The sequence below is a fragment of the Punica granatum genome, chromosome 3, assembly GCF_007655135.1.
Source record: "Punica granatum isolate Tunisia-2019 chromosome 3, ASM765513v2, whole genome shotgun sequence".
Classification (NCBI taxonomy): domain Eukaryota; kingdom Viridiplantae; phylum Streptophyta; class Magnoliopsida; order Myrtales; family Lythraceae; genus Punica; species Punica granatum.
Window position 1 is genome coordinate 30,475,390 of NC_045129.1, and position 14,829 is coordinate 30,490,218.

Here is a 14,829-nt window from a genome sequence, read left to right on the forward strand (position 1 = left end):
ATGGAATTGTCCCTTTATTCTATAATATAATGTTTGGCTTTACAAATCTGTCCTCAATTTTCTTGCAGAATCTCGAGACTGCCATTCCCTCAGTTCCCCTTCTCTCTCTCTCGGAATATTCTTCTTTGCTTTTTCATTAATCTCCGCATCTTCCTTTCTCAATTACAAGGGAAGTCGCCTATTAAAATAATTATAAATAAAGGAGTATGAATAATCTTATCGTTAAAATTTAAACTCAAAATCTTTTGATTCTTATATCTTGTTAATCCATCGATTTAGTCTTTTAGGAGGGGAAAAGGAAAAAAATAATTGAAAATGCTTTCAAAACATAATAACGGAGTAAACAATATCAATGATATTCTTGCATATATTTACAATGATTTTGGGCTCTTCGTTGGTTGAAAAATGGAATAAAACTTACTCGAAAGTTTTGTATTAAAGAGTCAAAAGATAGAGTGATGAATGCAGTAATATATTCATAAAATTAAGAATTCTCAAATGCAAAAATTTAAGTTGATAGGTAGTGAAATTCAACCACCTTATATACCTAAGATTTGTCCACACACTAGCTTTCTAATGTAGTAGCAAGTCAATTTAGTGTGGGAAATTATTTGCCAATTAATATCATTTGTCGCGAATATCTTTTGTCATGTGCGCTTTTAGTGATGTCCAATTGAAAAAATGTGTATATGGCAAAGAGCCACATGCATAAGGGTGCACACGAGTATGACCAAATAGGCTGGCTGCCCTAAGATATCATTCGATGAGATTCATGAACAATTCAAAAGTTTCAGTTGATCGATGATGACATCCAATCACTTCATATATCTAAAATTGTTCATCAGCTCTCGGTCATCGAAAATACTCTAACAAAAGAAATGAAATAACACTTCATGGAAGTAGATTAAACCTAAGCTAGTTTTCCTGTGGATCAGAAATTCATTTTCCTAATTTTGTATATCGAGAAGGAGCGACTTTAAGCTGAAAGAAGCAACGGTGGATGAACAGTAAGCAATTACACCTGAGATGTACGCTCCCTGAAATACGGCAAAAGTATCAGAAAGATTCAGAAAAATAAATTTTTTCCCCAAACAAAAAAAATAAATTTATTGATTATAAATATTTTTTAAAAAAGAAAAAGGTGGGAGAGAGAGAGAAGCAGTGGGGGAAGGAGGGGTCAGAGCAGAGCAGAGCAGAGCAGGGGGGGGCCTGAGATGTCATTTCCAAGTAGGAATAGGGACATCTCCGTAAATGCGCCGTAACCAAAACATTTTATAAAAAAAGAGACACCTTCTTTCCTTTTGTCGTTTTCCAACCAATTGTTTACATATAAATATGAAAAGAATTATTGTATTATTTACTGATAAATTTAAAAATCTTTGTCTTTGTATTTTTTTATTTATTTATGTTTTTGTTTCTATTAAATGAACTCAGGCTAATCTATCAACAGTCTCCCTCCTCCGGTCCTCCTGTCCATCCCTCTCGGCCAAAAGAAATTTCATTTGGACACCCAAAAGAAAAAATATCCAATTATAAAAAAAGAAGGAATGAATAAAAAGAAGGAATTACCCATTCGTTCCTTCTTTCTTCAATCTTCACGTATATACGTAAAATCAAAATTTAAGCATCAGTTAAACCATTAAAATATTAATTTCTTAATTCGCAACTCGCTGATCCAACATATTTGTATAATAGTTTTGAACTTATTCAATGCTGATATCTTTTTCATCGTATTTACATAGTAAGAATACTAGTTGATGTGCAAGATGATGTTACGAATCAATCTTCACATTTACTTGGTATCATGATTTGCTCCACTTTTTTTTGCCCTTATAATTCTTTCAACAAACAAACATAATTTTCAAAGCTGATTTTCTGCTTAAAAATTGAAAGAGAAAATAATTATAAGAAAAAAAAAGAATTCTCATTGGCAAACTCTTTTTTAAAATTTTAATTTTATTTTAGCTTTGTAGTTCTCCCCCCTCTCTCTCTCTCTCTCTCTCTCTCTCTCTCCCCTTCTCTCTGTGTAATGTCTGTACTGTAGTCCCAACCTCGTCCTTCCATCCTCGGCTCCAAATTTCTCCCAATCCTCTCTCTCTATCTGCTCTGTTCCTTCAATCAAAAATTTTCTTGCCCTTTAAAATCCAACACTTCCTCAGACCCCTCACTTTCTCCTCTCTACATTCTCATCATGATTAGGGTTCTTCTTGGTTTTTCTCTCCTCCTCCTCCTCCAACTCTCCTCTGCTCCTTCTTCTTCTTTTTCCCCTGCTCTGTGCATGACCACACCACCCCCCTCCTTTTAATGCTCCCAAACACTGGCTCTCAATCCCCCTCCAGGGAGAGCCTTCTGTTCATCCCCTCCCAGCTTCTGTCACCCTAAGCTCTGTTTTCGTGTTCTTGGGAGATCTTGAGCTTAGATCGCCCTGCCTGAGCTGTGTTCCTCTGTAATAAGCTGCTTCCGGAAGTTGATGGTCGATACCCTTTTCTGGGTCGGTGAGATTTCCGGGGGTTGAGCTCAAACTGTGCAAGATTTTAAGATTTCTTTTGGCAAAGAAAGAACCATAAAACGCCTAGAAATTTCCAAACTTGTCCCGGGAGCTTTTTCACTTTTCAGCCCATTTTCAGCAAGCCCTTCAGCAGCTTCTGCTTCAATCAACCCCAATACACCCGGCGGTGTTTCGGTCTCACGACGAAACTGAAGGGAAACCCATCTCGGCCTTTACCTTCCCCTACAAGGCTCCACTCTCTCTCTCTCCCTCTCTCTCTCTCTCTCTGTGTGCTTAAATCAGTCGCAAAGTGACGAGCTTTACATAGAGCCAGCTTGACAAAAGAAAGAAAGAGTGGGAATCTTGTGAAGCTGTTGATACTGAGAGGCCAAGCTCTAGTTCTCGAGGTATGGCTATGGTGGTGGCCCATAACCGGGAGAGCAGTAGCAGCGGGGGCGGAGGTGGGGGGAGCCTCAGCAAGCACTTAACTGATTCCGGCAAGTATGTGAGGTACACGGCCGAGCAGGTCGAGGCCCTCGAGAGGGTGTACTCCGAGTGTCCGAAGCCAAGCTCCATCCGCCGGCAGCAGCTGATCAGGGAGTGCCCCATTTTGTCTAACATTGAGCCTAAGCAGATCAAGGTCTGGTTCCAGAACCGCAGGTACACACAGACACAATTGAAACTGAAAGAAACGGGGTCTGAACTGTGACCAGTCTTGGTTCTCTTGGTTGTGTTTTGTTCCTTGTCGGTTTTGTATTAGCTTTTCTTTGTCTTTAATGATCAGTATGTTGGTGTAGAAAGCTTCCTAGTTCCTTTTTTCAGTATGAATATGTAATTATCCCGTACCTGTGTTTGTATTTTATGTGAAAATTTGAACATCTTCATTATTGCAAAACAGCCTCGTCCAGTTTATCACTTGGTCTGGAGTATTTTCTATTACAAGTGCTTTTTCTGCTGGGGAAGGGGGTAGTGTAGAATAAGGGTCTGGGTTGATTGGTTCTTAAGCTTCGAGGAGCTTATAGTAGGCAAGTCAGTGATGATTTGCATTGGGGTTTGAATCTCATGCAGGTGCCGAGAGAAGCAGCGGAAAGAGGCCTCGAGGCTGCAGACAGTGAATCGGAAACTAACGGCCATGAACAAGCTGTTGATGGAGGAGAATGATAGGTTGCAGAAGCAGGTCTCCCAGTTGGTCTGCGAGAACGGCTATATGCGGCAGCAACTCCACACTGTAATGCCCCGAAAATCTCTCTTTTTTTTAGGAATCTTGTTTTGTAGATGGTCTTTGCATTCTATAAGGATTCCTAGGACATGAGATTGCTTCGTTTGGGGAGATTAAATCTTTTCATCTCTTTGAAAATCAGAGTTGATCTGGAATCAACTCTGCTTGTCTATCTATGGTGTGGATATGTTTGGATGGTTTTGTTGGTAATTCGGCAGACCGCATCTTGATGAAGAGCTAGTTTTCCCTGAACAACAGATTCCACTCTCAACACTATCGCATATCTCTGTTAGGTAGCCTTCGTAATATATGGTTCTTTTGAAATTTTCTGCAGACACCAACTGCAACAGACGCAAGTTGTGATTCTGTAGTTACCACTCCTCAGCACTCTATGAGAGACGCCAATAACCCTGCTGGGTAATCTTACTCTCTGTATTCTCTTTTGGACGATATACGATCAACAGGGTGTTTCTAATGGATGTTTCTCTTTTTCTGTACGGCAGACTCCTCTCCATTGCAGAGGAGACATTGGCAGAGTTCCTCTCAAAGGCTACAGGAACTGCTGTTGATTGGGTTCAGATGCCTGGGATGAAGGTCTGTATTGTATATTGTTGCGATTGTAGTCTTTCTACAGATTTTTCTTGATAAAGACCTAGGAATATAATTTTTTGTTCATTGATTTTATTCCTGATGAGGATTGATTGATTGATTGATTCAGCCTGGTCCGGATTCGGTTGGGATCTTTGCCATTTCGCAAAGTTGCAGTGGAGTGGCTGCTCGAGCCTGTGGTCTCGTGAGTTTGGAACCTTCAAAGGTATTATTATTTTACATTTTACCCAGAGAGGAGATTCAAGTTCCTACTTCCTAGTTCCAGTCCCTTTTCCATTTCATGAATGCCATTTGAATCTTTGAAGAAAATTTTCACAGATCGCAGAGATCCTTAAAGACCGTCCATTATGGTTCCGGGACTGTCGGAACCTTGAAGTCTTCACCATGTTTCCTGCTGGCAATGGGGGAACTATTGAACTCATCTACACGCAGGTTTGTAAAGTGTTCAACTTCATAGGACATTCGCTTCTATAGATCGATATACACATAAGTAAATCACAAATGTATTTACACCTGTATATTATCAGGTTTATGCACCAACGACGCTTGCTCCTGCACGGGATTTCTGGACTCTGCGATACACAACTACTTTGGAGAATGGCAGTCTCGTGGTAAAATATTCCTTCAACTGTGATGGATATCTGTGATTAATTTATAGTTTCTTCAAACCCTCACGGCTCTCATTCTGAAGGTATGCGAGAGATCTCTTTCTGGTTCCGGAGCCGGGGCCAACGCAGCTGTAGCTTCTCAGTTTGTTAGAGCTGAAATGCTTCCTAGTGGGTATCTGATTCGGCCTTGTGAAGGTGGAGGATCAATCATTCATATTGTTGACAACCTCAATCTCGAGGTTTGACATTAAAACTATAAACTTCCCTGAGGTTTCTCCTCTAGACTGGGTCTGAATTTATTTTTCCCTTTCAATGATTCTAGGCCTGGAGCGTGCCCGAGGTACTTCGCCCACTGTACGAATCATCAAAAGTCGTGGCGCAAAGAATGACTATTGCGGTGAGCATGTTTGGTCTTTAATTTTGCTAGTTTAATTCACCTTTTTTCCCGGAGATGGAAGTGAGATGATCCTGTTCAAATTTACAGGCCCTACGGTTCGTCCGGCAAATTGCTCAGGAAACGAATGGAGAAGTCGTGTATGGTTTGGGTAGGCAACCTGCTGTACTAAGAAATTTCAGCCAGAGATTAAGCAGGTGAAGTCCTGAAAGCATTTTTATGTCTTTCATGCAGTTCAGTAATCATATTGAGTCTTTTTTCTCACTATGTTTTTTTATCTTGTCCTATTATTTCAGAGGCTTCAATGATGCAATCAATGGGTTCAATGACGATGGTTGGACGCTATTAAACTGTGATGGTGCCGAAGATGTCATCATTTCCATTAATTCCTCTAAGAACTTGAATGCTACCTCAGCTCCTAATGCCTTCTCATTTCTCGGAGGGATCCTCTGTGCAAAGGCTTCTATGCTCCTCCAAGTGAGTTCTCTTGAAAACTCTTTCTTTAAGTAGATTAAGGACTAATTAAGGATTATGCTTATTGTTGACATGTCTCGATTTGAAATGGTTTGCTTGTTAGAATGTCCCGCCTGCAGTGTTGGTTCGGTTCCTCAGGGAGCACCGCTCGGAGTGGGCTGATTTCAATGTTGATGCCTATTCTGCAGCATCATTGAAGGCAGCTTCCTATGCTTATCCTGGCTTGAGACCTACGAGGTTTACTGGGAGCCAAATCATTATGCCCCTCGGCCACACAATCGAACACGAGGAGGTAAGAGTGTCAGGCTCTTGTCTTGGCTTTTTAGGATCCAGTTTTTATGTTACTGTGCTTATAACTATTGATTGCTGTTGTACAGATGCTGGAAGTCATTCGACTTGAAGGCCATTCTCTTGCCCAAGACGATGCTTTTGTGTCAAGGGACATTCATCTCTTGCAGGTACTTTAATTTATCAAGTTGCAGACCTAGCAAGTTTAGTTTATAACTGCTTGTCACCTAATTTTGTCACCCTCTTCTCCAACTGGCAGATTTGCAGTGGCATTGATGAGAATGCAGTCGGGGTTTGTTCTGAACTGGTGTTCGCCCCAATTGACGAAATGTTCCCTGATGATGCTCCGTTGCTTCCCTCAGGTTTCCGGGTCATCCCATTGGATTCAAAATCAGTGAGTCAATCTCACTTGTCTCAGTTGTATTTGTCATGCAGAACCAGAAGATTGTCAGAACAACTTCTAATTATGACATACACGTAAAGCTATCTGAATGTGGTGGTCTTTTCCATATTTTGGATGTGCTAATTCTTGGTTTGGATGCAGAGTGATGCACAGGAGAACAATTTGACAAATCGGACCCTTGATCTAGCATCCAGCCTTGAGGTGGGATCGGGTGCGGCCAACAGTGCTGGAGAGGGGGCGCGATCGTCTAGCACACGGTCTGTGTTGACGATTGCATTCCAATTCCCCTTTGAGGGCAGCCTACAAGATAATGTTGCTTCGATGGCACGACAATATGTCCGGAGCGTGATTTCCTCTGTTCAGCGTGTGGCTATGGCAATATCCCCATCGGGAATGGCCCCGCCTGTGGGACCGAAGCTCTCCCCAGGCTCTCCAGAGGCCCTTACTCTTGCTCACTGGATCTGTCAAAGCTACAAGTAAATATCTACATCTATCATTCCTCTGGCTTTTTCAGCAATTAGTTGTGTCCCCTGCGCCTGATATGTGTGATTTACGGGTGAACTTTACTGATAACTGATGGAACTCATGGTTTGGCTCTACAGTTACCATTTGGGGACAGAACTGCTCGGGTCTGATTCTCTCGGCGGGGATTCCGTGTTAAAGAACCTTTGGAATCACCAGGATGCAATTTTGTGCTGTACTTTGAAGGTATTGTAACTGAAATTCCCCGGGTTTGGATCATGCTTTTACCCAATATATACTAAAATACCCTTGGAAGTGAAATGAAATTGTCCTTTTCATCCTTGTCGCAGTCTCTTCCGGTGTTCATTTTCGCAAACCAGGCCGGGTTAGACATGCTGGAGACGACCCTAGTGGCCCTTCAGGACATCACGCTCGACAAGATATTCGATGAAGCTGGCCGGAAGGCACTGTGTGATGACTTTGCCAAGTTGATGCAGCAGGTAGAGTCTTCTTTTTCCATGATCCTTATTATATTATATCAACAAATAATACTGAGAAACAATTTAAGGGCCCTACTCTTAAGTCCTTCCATACGATGTTTGGGACTTTTCAGGGATTCGCCTGCTTGCCCGGAGGAGTGTGCATGTCGATAATGGGGCGGCACGTCTCATACGACCAAGCCATCGCGTGGAAAGTCCTATCGGGAGAAGACAACTCCGTCCACTGCCTCGCCTTCTCCTTCGTCAACTGGTCTTTCGTGTGAATCTTTTCCTTTTGACCCTTTTTCTCGGTTTTCCGACTCATCATCCATTTTATGTTATAGTAAAGATTCAGTAGTAGCCTGTGCAAAGAAAAAACGGATGGATGATGAGGGGAAATTGCAAGTTTTGTAGTACTCAGAACCCGGCCTCTCTGGCTGTGTCCCTTAAATCTTTTTAATTAATTTAATCGAAATTTTATTTTTATCATGCCACCATTCCCATGTCTGGCTAAGGTCTTTTGCAAAATATATTTCATAATAGATTTACATTTCACAAAATATTTTGATTTGTTTGATCTAAGTCCTTGGCCCAGTACGAAATAAGTAAACATTGTTCTCTTTTTTTTACGCGTATTCTCAAAACATTTTAATTTGTTTGATTTAAGTCCTTAACTCAATAGAGGATAGTTAAAAAATAAAAACAGCATTATCATTCATCCTTAATTAAATCCTTAAATGTTTGCTCATCCACAAATTCTCGGAGGTGGGTATGTTCAATTAAAAAAACTCGAGGATACAGGTTGAGGATCAATTCTACTTTAATTCGATCTATAGTCAATAACCTATTTGATTAGTGATTTACTATGATCCGTTTATTCATAGTTTATTGATCTTTAATTTTAATTAGTTTTAAAAATATAAAATATTAAAATGACTAAGTAAAATTCAGTAAAATAAGTAAAATCATTTAAATAGTAAAAATAATTGAAAATTAAATTAAAAAACAAAAAAAATCCATAAAAATTGACTTTAATTTACATTTGATTCTTAAAAATTGCATCCAACATAATCAAACCCGATTAATTTTTATTAAATTTCAGTTAAATGAATCGGAAAAAACGGGTATGGTAAATAAAACATAGAAGTATCTTTAGGGGTGTGAAAATTGACTTTAATTCACGATTGACTCTTAAGAATTTTGTCCAAAATAGCCGAACCGATTAATTTCTATATAGAATTCATTATTTTTTTAGAACTCGATTAACCGGTAAGCCAAATTGACAAAACGGCTAATATTGTTTTAATGGTTATCCGATTATATTTTTTTAGGGTGTTTTTAAAAGAATTTAAAGAATAGGGATTGAATTGAAATGATTTCACGTAAACAAGCCTAGATTGTGAGTTATTTTCAAACTAAGTCTAAGTTTTAACAAGAAGTTTAATTTGGGGGGAAAGACTCGCTTTTACACCATAACTGTACAGTAGCAACAGTGGTCTACTTCTCTACAGAGTACAGACAGACAGACATAGATAGCTGACAAACATGGAGGAGGTCAGGTCAAGAGAAACACAGGGGGAAATCTTTATGGCAGCTCTGCTTAAGGGATTCTGTCAAAAAGAGAAAGCAAAGATTTCATGCATTTACCCTCTGCATTTAACATTACATTGAAGTTGGAAGGTGGGGGTGGGGTTGGGGGCTTCCCTCCTCCCTATCTTCCTTGTTGCAGCTGATGATCAGTTCATTATGAAATCTCTTTGCATTTATTCCTTTCCGGACCTTCAAGTTGGGCAACGACGTTCACGTACTATGTAACTAAGCCGAGACCCACATTGTGGTTCTCCTTGGATGGACGAGACACTAGAGATTGCAAATCTGCCCCGGCGGGCCCGTGGAATTCAAGAAGTCGTACATTGATACGGCCAAATTGCCAAGAACGGTCCGTGTCGAGCCAGGAGCAGCATGATGGTGTAGTAACACTGACGGCCCAAATCTTGCTTCAGATTGAGTGGGGCTTGTTGACTACTACTGCACGTGTTGAGATCAACTGTCAATGTTTTGTATATGAATAGTCATTCTAAGGTTAGTTAAAAGGGGATATAGCCTATAGGAGGGTGGGATGAGATTTTTTTCCTTTTTTCTCCCCGGTAGAAAGGGTGGGATGAGATTTGATCGACATGGCCGTAATATATATATATATATATATATATTAGAATGTGACTCACGTTACTCTCGGTATCAAAATTAAATTTAGTTTATAATTGCTAATCGTGTTACATTTGGTATTATGTTAAAATATTAGATCATAATATAATTGTGGCAATCTAATTTTTCTAAAAAAAAACTATTAACTTAAAATTATCAAAAATAATAATTGATGAATATTTTATTTGCCAATAATAAAGAGGATTTTTTACGGGAAAAAAAGAAGAAGAAAAAAGTCAAGAACTATGGCCCCATTGAGAAAATTGAGGGAGAGGGAGAGAGAAGAAATAGGGGGAGTGGCTTAAGAGCGCCGATAATCCATAATGGTCGGTCTCAAGTTTCATTTACTTGGATGGACTTGGTACCATCCTAAAATACGACTCACTTCCACAATGGTTGGTCCCAATTCTCATCTTAGTTCTGGCCCCACCATCTTAATTTCATATTAAAAAGTGAATTCGATATATTTATTAAATATGTTGTCATAAATATTATTAATTATACATTTTCGTTTTCGAGTTTGATAGAAAAATAATCTTTTAATTTTTCCTATTACTTTTTATTGAAATTAAATTTTAAAAATTAAGATTCCGAACATTATTTCAATTTCGATAAAAAATAATATTTTATCGAAAGTTTTGGGGGTTTTGATTGTATAGAAAATAAGGAAATGGAGGAACCAAATTTCGGAATTGAGGAGGAAAATTGGAATTATGCATGTGTTTGAGAAAATCGTCGACACTGAATTGATTGGGATCCATATTTTGGGCGAAAGAAAGGAGGAGAATGCTTGTATGATTTCAATTGGAAAGGAGGAGGAGTAGAAGTTGTGTGAGAAATATTTAAATTTTGGGTGATATTTATATATTTAATTTTTGAAATTAAAAAAAATTTAAAAAATAATTGTTTTGCCGGTTAGGGGCATCCATTACTGCCCCCAACGGGCGAAAGAGCCATTGCAAAAAATGCAACGACTCTTTTAATCCTTTTAAAAAATAAAATAAAATAAAAGGGGCAGTGTGACAACGTCGCTCCCTAGTTAGAGCGGCCCCTAGCCGGCCCAATCTCGGATCAGAGGTACAGGGCCGAGACTTGCCTCTCCCGACAATCGGTGTAAGGGGGGAAAGATAAGCGGGAGGTTCGCATTATCTCCATGTCAGCAACTGGGACCAAGTCCCTCCCTCATTACACATGCTCTGAGGGTGGTTAACAAATATGGAATTTACCTATTTATTTTTAGCTACCTCCTGATCCAATGAGTTGTAATAGTGTTGACATCTATATTTCAATTTGAAAAATATAAAATAAAATTATGAGAACCAAATTGAATTGATTTAAGTGATTCAACGTTTATCTCTTTAAATAAGATCTCAAATTCGAATATTATGAATGGAGAAAATTCAAGCTGAGAGAGTTTTACTCCTTAATGAACCGACCCAGCTCAAATTGATTTAGTCAGAGCTCATTCGATTTTCGGATATTATGATGCACACCGAAAAATAAAATTTTGAAATATACACAAAGAAAAAGGCACTTTTGTTCCTCGATCTTTAGGCTTTTATCATTTTGGTCCTAAACATATTTTTTTAGCATTCTCATACTCAACGTTTTGATTTTTTGTTAGTTTAGTCCGATCGTCCAATTTTCTGCAATAAAACTCATTTTCCATCCAAAATGATATTTTAAACAATAATTTAATTTTCAAAAACTAGAATAAAAAGGAGGAAAAGGGAAATCAACACAGGGAAACGGGAGGGGGCGATGGCAACGGCCACCCCCCAATCAAGGTAGCCAGCGATCCTTGGTCGTCGATGACCCAGAGGAAGTGGTGGTTGTCGCCAGCATGGCCTCGCATCGCTTGAATATCACAGATTTTAGGGGGGAGGGGGGGAACCAAATTAAGGTTGAGGGGGAGGAGGGGATGGGTGCCACTCCGACACCCCCTAATTGAGATTGATGGGAACCTTATTTGGGAGGGATGATGACCTCGCCAGCGGCCACCACCTCTTCAATCTGGGTCGTCGAAGACCTTAGTGGCCCTCGTGGATCTTGATTAGAGATGTGGTGGACGCTGGCGAGACATATACCGCCCGACCTCCCTCCCTCCCTCCCTCCCTCCAATTCCCCTTCCCTTCCTTCCTGTCCTCCATCGGCAAGGTTGTAGGAGGCCTCCAACCAAGCTCCCAACCCTGCTCTTTTAATTTTTTTTTAAATGCAAAGAACTCTCTTGAGGTTGGGTAAAATGACACTTAACCCCATTTGTTTGAAAAATATGCACTTCACTCCAATTGACCGATTTGACCAAATCTTTAATTTTTGCAAAAAATAACAATTAGGTCATAATATTTTAGTTTCTTCTTCTTAAGGCCATGGTATTATTTATTATTTAATAAGGGCAGCACTTCACATAAGTTTTCATATAAGCCCTTCTAATTTTATAAAAAAAAATTCTTCAACTTGACAAATGAAAAAAATTGAAAAATAAACATAAATGAAAAAATAAATTGAAGAGAGAGAGAGAGCAAAAGCCCCAACAACATTGCATGGCGCACGTCCACGCTTGAAGAGGTCTTCGGCCCCTTCCAATGGCACCACCGCCGCCCTTTCCTCCTTTATTTCTCTTTTTTTTTTGATGCATCCAACTTCTTTTTTTTTTTGAACTATTTCATATTTTTTTTATTTTTTAAACAAAAAAATTTAAAATATATGAAAAGCTTTATCCATAAATTTTATACAATTTGGCGGCTTTATTCAATAATAAATAATTTTAGGGCCTTAAAAAAAGAAATTCAATACTTATGACTTAATTTGTTATTTTTACAAAAGATATAAATTTGGTCAAACCAGTCAACGGGGGTTAACTGTATATTTTTCAAACAAATGGGGTCGAGTGCAATTTTACCAAACATCGGGGGAGGTCTTTGCATTTTACCCTTTCTTTTTTATATATATTTTAAAATATTGAATCGCCTAAAACGGCGTCATTTTGAATATCTTATATTATTAGTGATGGCATTAGTCCACGACATGTGTGAGTCCACGTCAGATTTCTATGGTGTCGTTTAATGAAGAGACCAAATTGATAGACGAAGTTACATTCAATGATCAAATTGATGGCAAAATTCTTTGAAGGACCGAGTTGTTGGCTAATAATTTTTTTAAGGACCAAATTGATAATAAACTCAAAACATAAACTTCTGGGGAATGCTCAATGAATGAGTCTCGTGGGCCTCACGGTTTAAGCTATTCCAAAATGGGAAGGACAAAAGTTCCCTTCTTTGAGGAGGGTATCCCTAAAGAAGACTGGAAACTTCTTGCAATGCCACATTCTTGACTTATAAGAGAGATGGATTCCGTGAGCCTCCTTTGTAATCGAAAAAAAAAGGAGTGGATTCCTCTGGATCACCACACGATCGACAAGTAGGAGGAACTGGGAGTCCTCTCGAAGAGAGGTGGGCAGCAGTAGGGAGCTCATAATGAGAAGCAAGCCACAAGAATATTTGGATTCTTGGGTGGGTAGCAACCTTTCAGATCCAAAGCCAATTCTTTTTTGTGCGATTAGGGTCAAGCTAACGTGCCAAGACATAAGCTTATTTGGTCGAGAAAGGACCACTGGGAGAGGCTTCCTGTCCTCTGTCCATTCCCCGATTATGCTGCGGGGAGTATTGCGTAGAACATCATGTATATACTATATCCTCAGGGAGGGGAACCTTCATGACGGGGATTGGTTATTTAGTAACAATGAGGAGACCCGAAGAGACGATCAATCAAAGTTCATAGATTTATTCTGAACGCCTACGTGGCATGCTCACGAACGGCAGCTGCCCCTTCCATCTATATTATATAAGTAAAATTGACTCTCGCATATATTTAATAGGGTTATAGTTAAGAGTATTACATTTGTATAATTGTACATTAAGAATTTGTCCTTTTTGGTATTTGATATTTTAGGTAGTCAAAGATATTAGACACATACCATTTATTATTTTCCTTCTATGTAATAACCTCACGGGCTATTTACAGCTCCGGATGTTTCAATGAAACTTGAGTCGGATTATTTCAATTCTTCACATGGTATCAGAGCAATTACGCTCCTGGACCGGTTGAAATCCCTCCGATTACACAATGTCCGTTATCAGTGACGATGAGAAGAGTCCAAGACTGGACATTGAATCGTCCAAGGACAGGAAGGCAAGGGACGGCTCAGCAAGAAGCACTGAGGTCCCACCTGTTTATCATCTTGGTTCATCCGATAGCACAGGAGCTCAAGTGATCGGATGCACACTAAATGGCGACAATTACCTGACATGGTCGAGGGCCATGTTGATTGCGCTTCGGGCAAGAAACAAACTGCCCTTCATCGATGGGACTCTGCAGAAGCCAGGGGAGGACGATCCTCTCAGGGAACGGTGGGAAAGGTGCAATTCCACCATCTTGGCGTGGATGTTCAACACCATGGAAGGAGGTCTCCAAGCCATGGTTGCCTATGAGGAAGACGCTAGAAACCTGTGGGAAGACCTGAAGGAGAGGTATTCCGAGGGTAATCAAGCTAGGGTTTTTCAGATTAAGACAGAAATCTGTCTTCTCAGACAAGAGGGGTTAAGTATTCGGGATTACTACGGAAAATTGAAATTGCTGTGGGACGAGCTAGAATTCTACCTGGAATATCCGGGATGCAGGTGTGGAGCGAGAGCCACGATCGCCGCACAGAAGGAGACGGAGAAATGCTATCAGTTCCTTATGGGACTTTCTGCAGAATTCAACACAATCCGCTCAACGATCCTCAGCATTGAGCCGATACCCAACTTGAACAAGGTGTTCAATATGGTAGCGAACGAGGAACGGCAAAGGGTGATTGCGAGATCCCGAGAATCGGCTCCTGAATCTGCTGTTTTTCTCGCCAGAGAGGAAGAGCTCGGGCGAACAGTGACGAACAAATTTCATGGCCTCGCGGAAGGGAAAGGCACCTGCAGCAATTGCGGAAAGGTGGGCCACTCCAGGAATTCCTGCTGGGCCCTAATCGGATACCCATCTTGGCATTTCAAGTCCAAGCAGAATGCGGGAAAAGGGCCTGGACAGGGACAGTCCAAGCAGAGCACTGGGCCGCGAGGAAGAGCCCAAATTCAGCGAGGCCCGGATTGAGCGAATGCGGTCCAGACAGTCCAGGCAGCAGTCTCACTGGCTGAGCGGCTGGAGGCTC

The 14,829-nt window shown here is 40.2% G+C and overlaps 1 protein-coding gene across 1 annotated transcript; it reads left to right on the top strand.

Moving 5' to 3' along the window:
* Positions 1-2,042: 2,042 nt before the first annotated feature.
* On the top strand, positions 2,043-7,918 carry LOC116200261 (homeobox-leucine zipper protein REVOLUTA). Its single transcript, XM_031531086.1, has 18 exons — positions 2,043-3,148; positions 3,557-3,716; positions 4,042-4,124; positions 4,211-4,301; positions 4,426-4,521; positions 4,635-4,748; positions 4,844-4,927; positions 5,008-5,163; positions 5,247-5,321; positions 5,409-5,515; positions 5,615-5,795; positions 5,896-6,084; positions 6,170-6,250; positions 6,340-6,474; positions 6,625-6,959; positions 7,086-7,191; positions 7,296-7,445; positions 7,559-7,918. The coding sequence occupies exons 1-18, from the start codon at positions 2,898-2,900 to the stop codon at positions 7,706-7,708; spliced, it is 2,544 nt and encodes an 847-aa protein (XP_031386946.1). The 5' UTR covers positions 2,043-2,897; the 3' UTR covers positions 7,709-7,918.
* Positions 7,919-14,829: the final 6,911 nt, after the last annotated feature.

What these genes read in the sequence shown, in the direction of transcription:
- LOC116200261 (XM_031531086.1), top strand. Translation starts at nt 2,898, where the DNA reads ATGGCTATGGTGGTGGCCCATAACCGGGAGAGCAGTAGCAGCGGGGGC. An exon ending in AGGCTTCTATGCTCCTCCAA is followed by an intron (nt 5,796 to 5,895) that starts GTGAGTTCTCTT and finishes TTTGCTTGTTAG; the next exon opens with AATGTCCCGCCTGCAGTGTT. An exon ending in ACACAATCGAACACGAGGAG is followed by an intron (nt 6,085 to 6,169) that starts GTAAGAGTGTCA and finishes GCTGTTGTACAG; the next exon opens with ATGCTGGAAGTCATTCGACT.